Raw genomic sequence first — 14,206 nt, forward strand, 5'->3', positions numbered from 1 at the left:
AGTTGGGGCCAGGGAGGAAATAAACAACTAGGGTGTAGGAGGAGGTGAAAAATGAAAATAAAAAAACAACTGTTTTCTATTTACAAATTTAAAGAAACAGAACAGCCTTCCCCGCGGTGTTTGTCTAAGAGTAGCAGCTTTGCGGCTGTGTAGGTCATGAAAAGGTTGGTGTAGAGTTTAAAACTTCCCATTCTGTTAATTTCTTAAAGAACAGTCGTCCAGAGTCTCAACACAAAAGCTCATGATTTAATGAGGAGCAGAAACAAAATCTCTGATTGTTGGTGTTTCAAATTTCATTGGCGTCCTCTGGCAAACACAAGTTGATCCTTCCCAGCTTCAATACCCTTTAGCCTTCAGTATAAGAGCACATGCTGAATAGGGAAGAATGGCTGGTTGTTATGTTTATTTACCCTTACTACAAGCTGGGTTAACCTCTTCAAAACAGCTTTACTAAGCCCGTTAACCACACCGCCCATATGACCTGCCGCAGCATCTCTAATGTGATGCAAATCTCGCAGGGGACCATATGCACCAGCTCGGCCGCATTGTGTCTTCTTAGAGGCTACAAGTTTATTGCTGAGGGGGCCCTGTCCCGGCCATACATTTACAGGGGGAAGCGGCCTCAATGGCAAACAGTTAAATGGGGAAATTAAGGGAGAGAATGGATGGTCTTGTGTTTCTGCACATTTTTTTTTTAATTGCTGGTAACTGTTGACCCAAAGCATTCACCCAGGATGAGGGCTTTCATAGTTCTCATCTACCGGTTCAAATGTATGGATGTTTCATTTTGGGAGGTGGAGGTTAAGAGTAATCAGCTTTGAAGATTTATTTTTAGAAGCTATCTGATACTTAAGTTTTCTATGCCATCTCTCATTTTATCAGATTTCTAGTGAAATAAACATAACCCCTTCATTTAACTACTATTTTTTTTTAAAGATTTTATTTATTTATTTGACAGAGAGAGACACAGCAAGAGAGGGAACACAAGCAGGGGGAGTGGGAGAAGGAGAAGCAGGCTCTCCGCTGAGCAGGGAGCCCGATGCGGGGCTCGATCCCAGGACCCTGGGATCATGACCCGAGCCCAAGGCAGACGCTTAACGACTGAGGCACAAGACTGGCCTTAAAATTATTTACAGTGTCGACTAATGAACAATGTGGGAAACAACTAACATGAGAAATGTGAAGGGAGCGGACATATTCGAGAAAGATCTGTTTCATTAAAGACCTAACATCCCCCCAGCCCATCTCTCTCCACTATTTTATCTCCCTGTGAAATCATAAGTGCATATTTGTAACACATTAATGAGCAATAAAGTCCTAAGCTTGGAATCAAAAAGGAGAAAGTTCATTTTTAGAGGAATAACTGGCCAGTGAGATAATACACCCACAAAAATTGTGATTAACATTGTAACCATTTGAACTGTAAATGGGAGAAAGGTTCCAATCCGGCATACTAACAAGTTGCCTTGAGTATTATGGTTTGTCTTTAAGAAACCCGCTGTATATGTTCAGCCCACCCGATGAGAGCTTCATTTAACAGATCATTTTTCCTTGATGGATGTGGCAAGCGTAACAATGTTCTGGGCTTGCTTCAGTAACGGCTTGTCGATCATACTCCCTTGGAAAGTAAAGGCTCCCTGGAAAACAGAGAACACAAACTTCCTGAAAGAATGTTCAGAAATTATAGGCTTCCTTTCTGTGCACACTTGTACAACAAGAACATTTTAGATTCTACCTGAATTATATTGACTTTCCTACCCAACTTTTGAGAAAGCCGAAGTAAATTACAGGGGAAAGATTTCTTTTTTCCTCCTAAAGAGGGAAAAAAAGCCAAACAAACCCTTCAGCATTTTAATGGAGGGGAAAAGCATCACACAGAAGGTATTTGAAACTGTTCATTTAACTCTTGAAATCAAGCAGAAAACAACTATGGAAGGAAATGCAAATACTTCCTTATATAGTTTTTAAAATATTGCATAGAACTTTAAAAATAGTAACATGCTCTGGTCACCAATTGTTGTTTGAAAAAATAACTGTATGATCAGTTTAATGGCAAAATGCTTCCTTCTTGTAACATAACTGAGGGGTAACACTACCAGGTGATGAGAAAATGTAAGGTAGGACTGTACTTAATAAAAAGAGATTCCTCTGTTGGTATATACATGCTGAAGAGGACTAGAATGACAAGGGACACGAGCCTATAACAAAGAAGTCACAGGTCTGTTGAATGGTGAGTCTGGAAAGAATTTCTGAGAACTCCTCGTTTATCCCCATTTTACGGATACATTTTCTTTTAAGCTTCTGCAAATACTTAGTGAATGTGCATGTGATCTATGTCCTGTTCTAGATGAGGAAACTGAGGCCCAGGGTAGTTAAGTGATTTTCCAAGGTATGTGACTAGGAGAAGTTAGAGCTGGAGTTAATACTTGGGTATTGGAACCTCAAGCCTTTATTAGAAACCCCCATATTAAGGTAACGAGGTAGTGTCTTTACTGCATCAGAAAAAAAACAATTAACTGGACAGAAGGCAGTATGCCCAGAATCTGAAGTTCATGTCTGGTTATTTACATTCTTTTAATCACTTCTTCTTGCTGTTTACAATCACAGCTCTTCTCTTCCTTCCTTCCACCTGTTGGCAAGGATGCTGGTGGATGGGAGCGATCATCATTCTTGCTGATGGTCCATCTGCGTATACTGCTGCCCATTTCTGATTTCACAAGTACCACCTCTTGACAGACAATGTTGTCATTACTCAGAAGTTCTGGGATGGGGCTCCTGGTCTCTCTGAAAACCCTTATCTCCCACAATTACAAGAATTACACATAGGACGGAGATTTTAAAAAGTGGCAGGGAATCCTTAGTAATGACTTTGGAATTTATTTTTTTAATTATTTTTTTAAATGTTTTATTTATTTATTCATGAGAGTCAGAGAGGGAGAGAGAGAGAGGGGCAGAGGCAGAGGCAGAGGGCGAAGCAGGCTTCCCGCCCAGCAGGGAGCCCGATGCGGGACTCGATCTCAGGACCCTGGGATCATGACCTGAGCCGAAGGCAGATGCCCAACCGTCTGAGTCACCCAGGTGCCCCTAGAATTTATTTTTCAATCAAGAGAGATTTAAAAGCCACTGGGATTAGAGTTTTCACCAGTGGGTACCTAACCTTCTCAGCCTTAGAATGATAAATCTGATTCATATGAGCACCTGTGCTGGCCTAAAATCCTGTACCTGAAGTCATTTTCCAACCCTCTCATTTTTACTATTTATATTTCTAGATTGACTTTTGCCTAATTTCATTCAGCCTAGAGTGAATTTTGGTCATCTCTGTGACCATGATGAATTTTATGAATTCAGTTAGAAGTTCCAAGGATGTTCCATGGGTTAGCATAGCATGTGAAATCAGGGCGGGGGACTCACGCTGTTTTACAAGGCAATAGTCTAGTTTTCTTATTGGAGTAAATGATGAAGACCAAAGGCCTCCTGGTTATCCGCTCACCAAGTGGATTATGGCCCTGTAAAACAGCACATCTGTCCTGCTAAGGTTTAAATAATAGGCTGGAGAGACAAAATTAGAATAGATGCACATGAAATCAAAACGATGCACAGAGAATCAAAATGACGGCCTTGGGTTTATGCCATGTTTCCCAAATCTGCTTTGGGTTCCACGTGCACATCAAAGATGCAAAATATTTCATGGAGATCATTTCTTTCTTTTACAGTGGCAGATTTTGCTTGACTTCCTTCATTAAGCCTAAGCTGAAAAACAAAGTTCAACATTTTTGTTTGTCTCCTTCATCTCTACAAATTGAGGATCTTAGTGTTATGAATTAGACCGCCTAAAATGAATATCCTCCTGCTTTCACATATCGACCTATAATATGGTTGGGGTTTTTAACATAAGGATCTACATGTGAAATGTGAATGGGTCTGTTGGTCAGGATCTGGTAAAAATGCAGTCTGACAAATGTTACTTGGATTTGTGGGGAGGGTTTGAAACAGTCCTTAATGAATGATTAGAGATAAGTTTCCATTTTACAGCCCAGTGCTTTCCTGAGAAATTGGCACACCATTTCAAAAAATAAAGAGAGGCTCCATCAGCTTGAAGATTCAGACTATAATTTGGTTTAAAATGCCTTTAAATAGTAACGTATTCATAGTTAACTACCTTAACAACCAGGACTACCACAATAATAATAGCTATAATTTTTTGAGCAGTTGCTAGATCAGTGACTGAGCCAGAGATTTGACAAGCTTTATTTCATGTAACGCTCATAAGAACACTGCAAGGGAGATACTATTATGCAACCCTATCACAAATTTCTTTTAAAAAATTCTTTTTCTTTTTAATTGTGGCAAAAACACATAAAATAAAATTTATCACCTTAACCACTTTGAAATGTACACTTTACTAATGTTAAGTATATTTGCATTGCTGTGCAACAGATCTCCAGAAATTTTTCATCCTGCAGAACTGAAACTCTCTACCTATTAAACAACTTACTCCCCATCCCCTCTCTGGAAGCCCCTGGCAGCCACCATTCTATTTTGTTTCTGTTAAGTCTTGTATCTATCCCCATTTTGTAACTGAGGGAACTGGGGCACAAGGAACTTAAGAAACGGATACATGCCTTCCCTGTAGCTACTGAGGTGTAGAATTGGGACAGAAGCTAGCTCTAGCTGATCCAAAGGGCGTGCTCCAGGCTTATACCCTAGGCTTATAGATTGAAAAGTGTTTTTTCTTCTTCTTCTTCTTTTTTTTTTTTAAGATTTTATTTATTTATTTATTTGAGAGAGAGAGAGACAGAGAGACAGAGAGAGCATGAGCTGCGGGAGAGGGAGAGGGAGAAGCACACTCCCCGCTGAGCAGGGAGCCTGATGGGGGGGCTGCATCCCAAGAACCTGGGATCATGACCTGATCCAAAGGCAGATGCTTGACCAACTGAGCCACCCAGGCACCCCTAGATTGAAAAGTGTTTTCTGAGTGGGTTTCCTGACCAACTGGATCAGAACCCATCTGAGGGGGACGGTAGGGGGTGTGGCTTGTTAAAATGCATATAGGGCCCCATCCTATATGGTGTGATGCAGAAGGCTGGAGGTGGAGGCTTGGCCAGGAATCATCTCAGGATTCTAAAGCACATTCAAGTTGCAGAAGTGCTGTGTTTTAGCTCCCCTGCTTAGAAATAATTAGGCTGACTTTGATATGGATCCGGCCTGATCCCTGCCCTCAAGGAGCGTGTGCTGGAGGAGACAGGAAAAAAAAGAAGCAGGTGCCATAAAATGCAAAAAGAATCAGGAAAAAGGCCAGCGTGATGAGCACAGAGAGATCTGAGGGTCTGAAACGAGTGCCCTTCTTGTGCACTCAGGATCACTGTCGCCAGTTCCCACACTTCATGTGGGGGTGATACTGTGTCCCTAGCGCAGATCATGCGTTCCCGGCTAGACTTGCCATGGAGCTCTGTACGCAATGGGCTCTTACTCAACAGTTACCTATCAAGTTACTCGTAGTAAATCCCTGGTCAATCACTTTGGCACATTTTACTATACACATGTTTAGGGTTTCAGACTCCTGGAAGTGAAGGGCAACACCATCTTAGCATATCTGTTATCTGTACAGCAAAGAAAACAAGTACTCTTAGGCTAGGGTTTTTCTAACAACTCACTCATTGCCCGTTGCTAAGATAAGCATCGAGATAAAATGAATTCTGCCAGACCCGGAAGTTCTTCATCGGGGTGAGTCTGACTTACAGTTTAATAGCAAAAGGAGAGATGATGGGGGTGGCTGTGATGACAGTAATCGTCCACAGGAAACATTCAGAGGAATGTTATATATCATATATACCACGTATATATTGCTTCTCTGGCACTTAATGCTTGAGAACTTCTTCTCTAGAGTACTAAAAGGTTAATTTACTAGAAACACGAATGGATCTAATTCTTTCCCTACTCACTTTCATTTTCAAATCATGTCTCTGAGCACTCGGGGAGTTCTCTCGGGCGTTCCAGTGATGGTGGCGCTCTGTTGGCCCAAATGATAATGCTTGAGAACAGCTGTCATAGTCCTTTTGTAGGGTGACACTCCTCTCGTATGACTGACTCTAAGCCTAATGCCCAGTGAAATATTTGCCTCACAGCAGTTCCCAGTGAATTCCTAAAACTTTCGTCAGCATTGGCCATTATGAAATTTCTTTTCAGGATCTTCTTGGTTGTGCCCTCTATTTGCTCAAATCTTGTAGGCCCAGCGTGGCCTGTGATGAGCTCTTCCTTACTCACAAAATCAGCGGCTCCTTCCTACTCCTCAAAAAGGGGGAGGGGGTATGATACACCACTGAGATATTCTGATGGACACTTTCGTTCTTCTGTCTTTCCTATTTTTCACCCTATCACCCTGGAGAGTCCTTGGACAGGCCCTAGGACAGCCCTTGGTCACCCCATGATTTGGTTATGACATTCCTTTTAAGGATGTTAGTTTGGGTGCCAGGTACCCACAGCGCAGAGGGAAGGTCTCACTGAAAAACTGCTGGGACGCTGACTGGGGAGTTGCACCTTCCTAATTGGGATCTTGTTGTGATCTTTCTAAAACACTGGGAAGGATCATCCATTTGCTTAAACCTGGCTTTGGCTCCCTCTGGACTTACAAAATCAAGTGCAATCTCCTAAGCAGGGATCCCAGGACTCCCCATGAGTAGACCAGACCCTGCCTCCGGTCTCAGCTTTGTCTCCTGCCAGTCCACCCGCATCCACACCCACTCACACTCTTCTGTACCTCTCTCATATGCTCTGTTCTCTGCTCTCAAGGACCTTTCCCTGTCTTTCCTGTAAACTCCTCATCCTTCAAAATGTCAGAAGATGTCAGGTCTATGAAGTGTTTCTAGAATTCCCTGGTAGGGCTAAATTCTCCTTCCTTTTTTCCTTTCCTTTTTTTTTTTAAGTAAACTCCATGTCTAATATGGGGCTTGAACTCACGACCCTGAGATCAAGAGTCACATGCTCCAGGCGCCTGGCTGGCTCAGTTGGTAGGGTGTGCAACTCTTAATCTCGGGGTCGTGAGCTCAAGCCCCATATTGGTCATAGAGCTTACTTAAAAAAAAAAAAAAAAAAGAGTCACATGCTCTGCTGAGCCAGCCAGGCGCCCCTCTTCTTCCTTTCTCTGTACAGCCTCCCATTACAGCCCTTGTCACACTCCATTGTAATGATTTGTTTACACTGCTGTCTTTCTCACTAAGCTGTGAGACTCTTGAGGAAGGGGCCATGTCTCATAGATCTTTGAATGCCCAGAACCCAGTACTCAAAACATGGTTTGGAGTGGAGCCTGGCTCTTTTGTGGGGCTCGAGTTGGGTGGCTGAGGGGAGAGTGATTTGGGAAGATGCTATCTCTCTTACCTGTCTCCTCTCCTTCCTTCTGCAAGCATCTTTCTGTGCCACTTGATCTTTCCTCGGTCTGGTAATACCGGTCAGTTGGCTAGCACTTGCTGAGCCTCCAGTAGGACACGGTGACTTTCCCTAACAAATGTGATGCTGGGTTGGGGTCAGGTTAACTCATGCAAGTGATGTAACAGTTAAAGGGCAAGCAAGTCTGTCATATTTGTGGTACTTAAGGACTGAGGAGCTACGGAGAAACGGGGCCATCAAAATGGAGGTGGTTTGGCTAGGGAAAGGCTTTGAGGAACAGTTACATTTAAAGTCAGGTTTAGAAGGTCAGGGATGCCAAAGGAACAAGAGAGGGGTGGGGGATACTGGGAACAGCACATAGAGACACACCAGTGGGGTTGACTTTCTCTGTTCTGCAGGAGCCCTCCATGCCTCTGGTCACCAGTGATTCAATAGATCAAGCAAATGAAAAGATCACAGTATGAGATACTGCATCGGTCTATGGCTGAATGGGATTCTCTAGGATCTAAGGAAAGGGAGCCTGATCCAGCCTATATTAAGATGGATGATTGCTGGTTCTGTTCCTCATTAGCTGCTTGACTTTCCTTATGCAGGAAGGACTTAGCTTCTTCTTGATGAAGCTGGACTGGAACCCACCGGAATCCCTCTGTTCTTGTTGCATGCCCTGGTGGACCCACTATTTGCTCCTTCCTGGACCTTGAGGGGAAGAGGTTGAACCACCTGTTTCCTTTCCTTTATTCTGGGCATTCTCCCTCTGTCTAAGGGTGCTCTAGGGATCCAACAATGGGAAAGCTAAGAGCTGGCCCGGTCCAGCTTTGCTTCTGAGTGGGACCATCATAGATAGGTTGACCTGGGCACCAGGGGGAGGGATGGATATTCATTCTCCGTTGAGGAGGAAATATGGATTCTCTCAAGCCTACGCTCTACTTCAACTATAGACCTTAGTAAGGCCTGGAATATTTACTTCCAAACTGAAAACTGGGGAGGTGCAATCTTATTAGTAAGACCCATTGCCAAAAAAAGAGATTCATCTGATAGTACTTTATGATTTTACAAAACATTTCAAAGACATCTTCTTACTTGCAGGAGGCAGGGCATGGTAATTTCTGTTTTACGGATGCAAAAACTGCAGTTCAGATTTCGTTAACCTTTTTAAAGGAACTTATGGGAAGGATAGGACTAGAATCTAAGGTTTATCACCCCAAATCCCAAACTCTTTCCCCTATTTGGTGTACTCCAAAGTATGACTGGTAACAATGCTGAGATGGTTACAGAAAAATATTTAAATATAACACTTTTAAAAAATATATATTTATTTTACATGATACTGTATATTTAAAAATTTTATTTTGATGTGATTTACAAAAAATAACTACCATATCTAAACTGTTACTTCAGAGGTATTATTACTTAGGATGAGGCTGAAAAAAATGATACGTAGGTAAGGTGCAGATAAGCAAATATGTGAAAATGTAATTTTATTTCACTTTATTGTTTAAGATTTTATTTATTTATTTCTTTGAGAGAGAGCAAGCAAGCGAGCACGGGGGCAGGGAAGGAGCAGAGGGAGAGGGACAAGCAGACTCTGTGCTGAGCTGGAGCCCAATGCAGGGCTCCATCTCATGACCCTGAGGTTACCACCTGAGCTGAAATCAAGAGTTGGACACTCAACCAACTGAGCCACCCAGGTGCCCTGAAAATGTAATTTTAATAAATGAATTCGGGAACAACTGAAATATAACATGCTTCTATCCTGAGTTTCCACTTGACAGCTTTTACTATAATTATGACACCAGAAATACTGAAGGATATTTTCAGTGCGAAGAAAATCAATAATAAATATGTGAATGACATTTTAAGTCCTCAAAATACCTAAAGCATATGTAAGAAGGACTAAAGGAGGTGACATTTGATCCTTGTATATGCTTCTGAGTATCAGGAACCCTCTGCTTTATAGATACACATTTTTTTAAATTGCCATTAAGAGAGTAAACGGATATTTCTGAAGACTTGGGAAATAGGGAACACATTTTTCTTATTTTAACACTTAAGTTGTAGTGATAATTTGATAGGTATTTTAATAATATTTTGAATTAAAATTCAATAGCCAATTACTGCTATGGCCAGAGAATTTCAAGGCTAATGTAGCTCTATATGAATTTCTACAAGTTCAACTGAAGCCATTCTGCATGGTCAACAATTCACATTGGGCTGATGTGTCATTACTATTAGTACTGAAATTCTGACAGATGATGTTCCATGGCCTTTGATGGGGAAGCCCTTTAAATGATTCCTAAGAATGTAATAGTTGGAATATCCGAATGGGGGTTACTTTTGCACCAAACTGGGGAATGCAGTGACCACTCAGGCCTGTTGAACTGCTTGGGAAGGCCCCTCAGACATGGCCTCAGAAGGGGTGTGGGGTGTGGGGAATCCTGCATCCTGGGCAGCCTATCAGATTTATTTTCCAGTTTCTGAAAGGTGAAAAAACCTGGAGAAGCTCCCTTCTTATCCTTCCCATCTTTTCCCCTGTAGTTCTCTGACTATAAGAACTCAGAGCACAGAACCATCAATGGGGTATGAAAGGCCGGGCCCTGGTGCAGGCAGTTCTACTAGCGAAGTCAGTGTGGCCCAAGAGGACACAGCAAGGATCACCTGTCCAGGCAGCCCCTCTGTGACTTTCCACCCAACAGAAATGGACAACTTTCTAGGATGGGCATTCTGAGTGGTATTCTGTAGCTTGCAGCTGAAACAAAAAGTGCACACAGATACATACAGAGAAAGGCTCTTGCTTCTCTGGGTTCTCCCATTTAAGGCACCTTGATGGAGAGGTTAGGAATATGGCCTTTGAGGTCGTCTACACCTTGAATCCAAGCTCTGCTTTTTCCTAGCTCTGTGTGATCCACAGCAAACAACGCTATACTTTCCTGAACCTCAGTTTCTTCACCTGTAAGATGGGGATGAAAATCCCTCCCTTTCAGAATTGCTGTGAGCATTAAGTAAATTAGTGTATGCGATGGCCTGTCACTGAACAGGCTGTCAGTCCATGGGACCTGCAACTGGTATCCCCACTCACTACCCTTGCTGTCGCCACTGCTGTGACTGTGTCCCCCGACACGGACTGCTGTCACCACCACCCCCATCACTGTTGTTACTGCCAGTGCTGATGTCAGCCAGAGAGGATTTAATTCCATTTATCACAGAAAGGTGCAGTGAGAAGCACAGTATTTGAATTGTAACAGGATTTTATGATTTCAGAGTAGCTTTAAGGGTTCTGAGGGGCATCAACATTCTTTTTTTTTTTTTTTTTTTTTAAGATTTTACTTATTTATTTGCCAGAGAGAGAGAGATTGAGAGAGGGAACACAAGCAGGGGGAGTGGGAGAGGGAGAAGCAGGCTTCCCGCTGAGCAGGGAGCCCGATGCGGGGCTCGATCCCAGGACCCTGGGATCATGACCTGAGCCGAAGGCAGACGCTTAACGGACTGAGCCACCCAGGCGCCCTGGGACATCAACATTCTTGAAGATGGAGTGAGTAGAGGCCAACTCATGCCTAAAGCTTCCTGCCCCCTCTAAACTATAAATCATAGATTGAATTGTTCCTTTAAGAAACTAGAATCAGATGCTATATATAATTTGACACAGCATCAGTATTTAATGAAGACAAATACATTTAAAAGAATTTAAAAACTTAGAATATCGGCTGAGGAGATACCAATCAAAGGCAGGTGATCTGAAATTGGGAACATCGCTTACACTGGAGGAGGTAGTAAAACAGAAAGACGGTGTTTCCAGCAAGAGAGAGCAGGAGAATGAAGAGGACTAGCGAAGACACATGGCCTGATGCATTTACAAAAAGGAGGAAATTCCTTGGGATGTGGAAATTGAGTGAATGTAAAATGACATTCATTAACATTTTGCTTTTTAAAAAGGAAGCATGAAATCATTTAGCTTTAGTTCTGCACAGAAAATAGAAACACTTGTGTTATCCACTGGTAAGATTATTTGGGGACTTTACCAACAGTTTTAGGAAGTGGAAAGAGAAAAGAAGAAACAGTGGAAGGCTTGAAAGATGAATTTGGCAGGGAAGACGGAGGTGGCTGGACAGTAGGGAGGAGAGCAGAGGTGAATGTTTGGGTCAATTATGTTAATATGTGACCAGTCCTGAGTTGTCTACTTGCCCAGATGGAGGGTCTCAGTGGATCAGAGCCATCCTTACTTTACAAACGGACAGGGGAGACCAAAGGTGCCTTTGTTTTGAAAGTTCTTCTCAGAGCCCATGAAATGTAGGCTGCAAGATTTATCTTTAAAAATATTCAGGCAGAATGATCAGGTAGGGACAGACAAGTCTTTATTTTAAATATCTTTTGATAAGGGAATTTGGAAAAAGTATGCCATGTGGAAAGCTACCTACTGAGGTGAAACAATTGGATTTATAAGCATATTGCAATTTAAAGGAGTTTCCACATTTGCTAGCACATTAGATGTTGTACTTAATTTTCTGTTTTGTTTTGTTTTTATAGCTTTACTGAGGTATAATTTGCATACCATAAAATTTGCCCATTGTTAAGTGTATAATTGGTTGATTTTTAGCAATTATATAGGGTTCTGCAGCTATCACCTTCCACTCAGATTTTTTTTAAACCAGAGATCTTATTTGAAAATATTTTTGGGGCGCCTGGGTGGCTCAGTCATTAAGTGTCTGCCTTCGGCTCAGGTCATGATCCCAGGGTCCTGGAATCGAGCCCCGCATTGGGCTCCCTGCTCCGCGGGAAGCCTGCTTCTCCCTCTCCCACTCCCCCTGCTTGTGTTCCCTCTCTCACTGTGTCTCTCTCTGTCAAATAAATAAATTAAAAAAAAAAAAGAAAATATTTTTATTTTTAACATCGAGTTAAATGTGTAAACGTTTTTATTTAATTTAGAATATTTCATGTCTAATTTAAGCTGGTATTGCCTATGAGAAAAGCAGAGAATGTAAGTCATTTTATTTTATTTTCTTAAAAGATTTTATTTAGTTATTTGGCAGAGAGAGACACAGGGAGAGAGGAAACACAAGCAGGGGGAGTGGGAGAGGGAGAAGCAGGCTTCCCGCCGAGCAGGGAGCCCGATGCGGGGCTCGATCCCAGGACGCTGGGATCATGACCTGAGCCGAAGGCAGACGCTTAATGACTGAGCCACCCAGGCGCCCCACATGTAAGTCATTTTAAAGCAGCTTGCAGCTAAGAGCAATAATGTTAAACGTCTTCTATTTTATACACCATAGGCTTATTCTTTCTTTGGAAAACACATCTAAATGAACTAACATTAGCTCAAAGTCACTTTAAATTTTAAACATTTATTAAAATGTAACTGATGAGCAATGATAAAATAATTGGTGAAAATATTTTTTCAATTATTCTAGAAGGAAACAAAAGTGTTTTAACTGTTATACGTAGAGCAAGTAATTTCTTTCTGACACTGTCAGAAATTTAGAAACCAGTTAGCCAAATAGTACTTACTAACTGCATACTGTATACCTATTTCTGTCCAAGATGCTGTGGGGAGGTATGTGATTCAGTAGACCGAATTCCTTACTCTCTAGGGTAGTGGTGAGAAATTTCCCTACTTTCTTTTCATTCAGGCCCACTAACCTAAAATGGAAAAAAAAAATTATAGAAACTCTTGATTTACATTTTTTAATAAAATAAGAATCCCATTTGCCTCCTTTTAATATAAAAAGAATTACAAAATTCTTTAATAAGTACAACAAAAAATTCAAAGAATGCTCTGAACTTCTTATAATCGACTAAAGGAGAGAAGGCAACGGATGGTGGTGGGGTGTAGAGATGACGTGAGAGGAAAGGAAGATAAAGAGGAAGCAAGTAAGGACTCATGGAAAGGAAAACGAGGAAGGAACAGTAAAAGCCATACAGAGAAACACACATCCAGACCCACACATACAAAAAGGGAGAAATACTCTTACGAGAAAAAAGAGAGAAGATGTCCAAAGAGTAAAACCATCCTTTCATGGCCCTTGTTTCGATCTTGCTATGAAAGACACTGAAAGCCATGGTGTGTTTGTGCAACCACAGGTGTTAAGTGAGACACAGGACATTGGGAACCTGTCCTTCGAGCGAGATGAAATGGAGCTCGGGGCTAGATATGGCCTCTTTGCCAAAGGCTCCCAGTCTAGCTCGGAGAGTTTCCAATCTACGCGGGGAGATGGAACGAATGATGACTAATAAAACAGAGCAGGGTTTGCAGTAATGAGAGCCAAGAAGTCTTTCTGGGGCAGGACAGAATTGAGAAGGAGGGTGCGATGTGGGGAATAATAGCAGGGAGGGTTGGGAAGGCACACAGATACTCTGTGCTCTTTCCCTCCTCATCCGTTTCTGCTCATGCAAGAAAAAAAAAAGTGTATGACTAAGAGAAAGATACTAATCTTAACTAACCAAATTCACATTTTGTTTGTGACTGAACAGTTTTAAGGCTCTATCTAGTTTTGGTCATTAGTGTGGGGTTCAGTGTGACCCAAGTGAAGCCACATTTATGCTAACTGTTCATACCTTTATTTACAAAGTTAGCCCGGAATGCTGCTAAGGGCTCTATCACCACCTTGGCTGTGAGTGACCGCAGGTAACTTCTAAACCCTTCTTGAGTCTCAGTGTCTTAAGCTGTAAACTGAAAGGATTTAACTGGTAGATTTCTGAGATTTTATCCAACTAAAAGAATTATATTTTTAATTGAAACTGAGCAAACAAATATCCTGAGAATATAAATCAGAATAGAAATACTCTGATTAAAATATCTCTAAGAGCGTGTTCTAAATTAAGGACGAAGCAAACA

The 14,206-nt window shown here is 41.8% G+C and overlaps 1 protein-coding gene across 1 annotated transcript in view; it reads right to left on the reverse strand.

Moving 5' to 3' along the window:
* Positions 1-1,042: 1,042 nt before the first annotated feature.
* CLYBL (citrate lyase beta like) overlaps positions 1,043-14,206 on the reverse strand; it is a 243,245-nt gene continuing 230,081 nt past the window's right edge. The window contains exon 8 of the mRNA XM_032402689.1: positions 1,043-1,637. Coding sequence (XP_032258580.1) covers positions 1,542-1,637 — 96 coding nt within the window. The 3' untranslated portion in view covers positions 1,043-1,541. The remainder of the gene's footprint in view (positions 1,638-14,206) is intronic.

This window comes from Phoca vitulina, unplaced genomic scaffold, assembly GCF_004348235.1.
Source record: "Phoca vitulina isolate PV1807 unplaced genomic scaffold, GSC_HSeal_1.0 scaffold5, whole genome shotgun sequence".
NCBI lineage: Eukaryota > Metazoa > Chordata > Mammalia > Carnivora > Phocidae > Phoca > Phoca vitulina.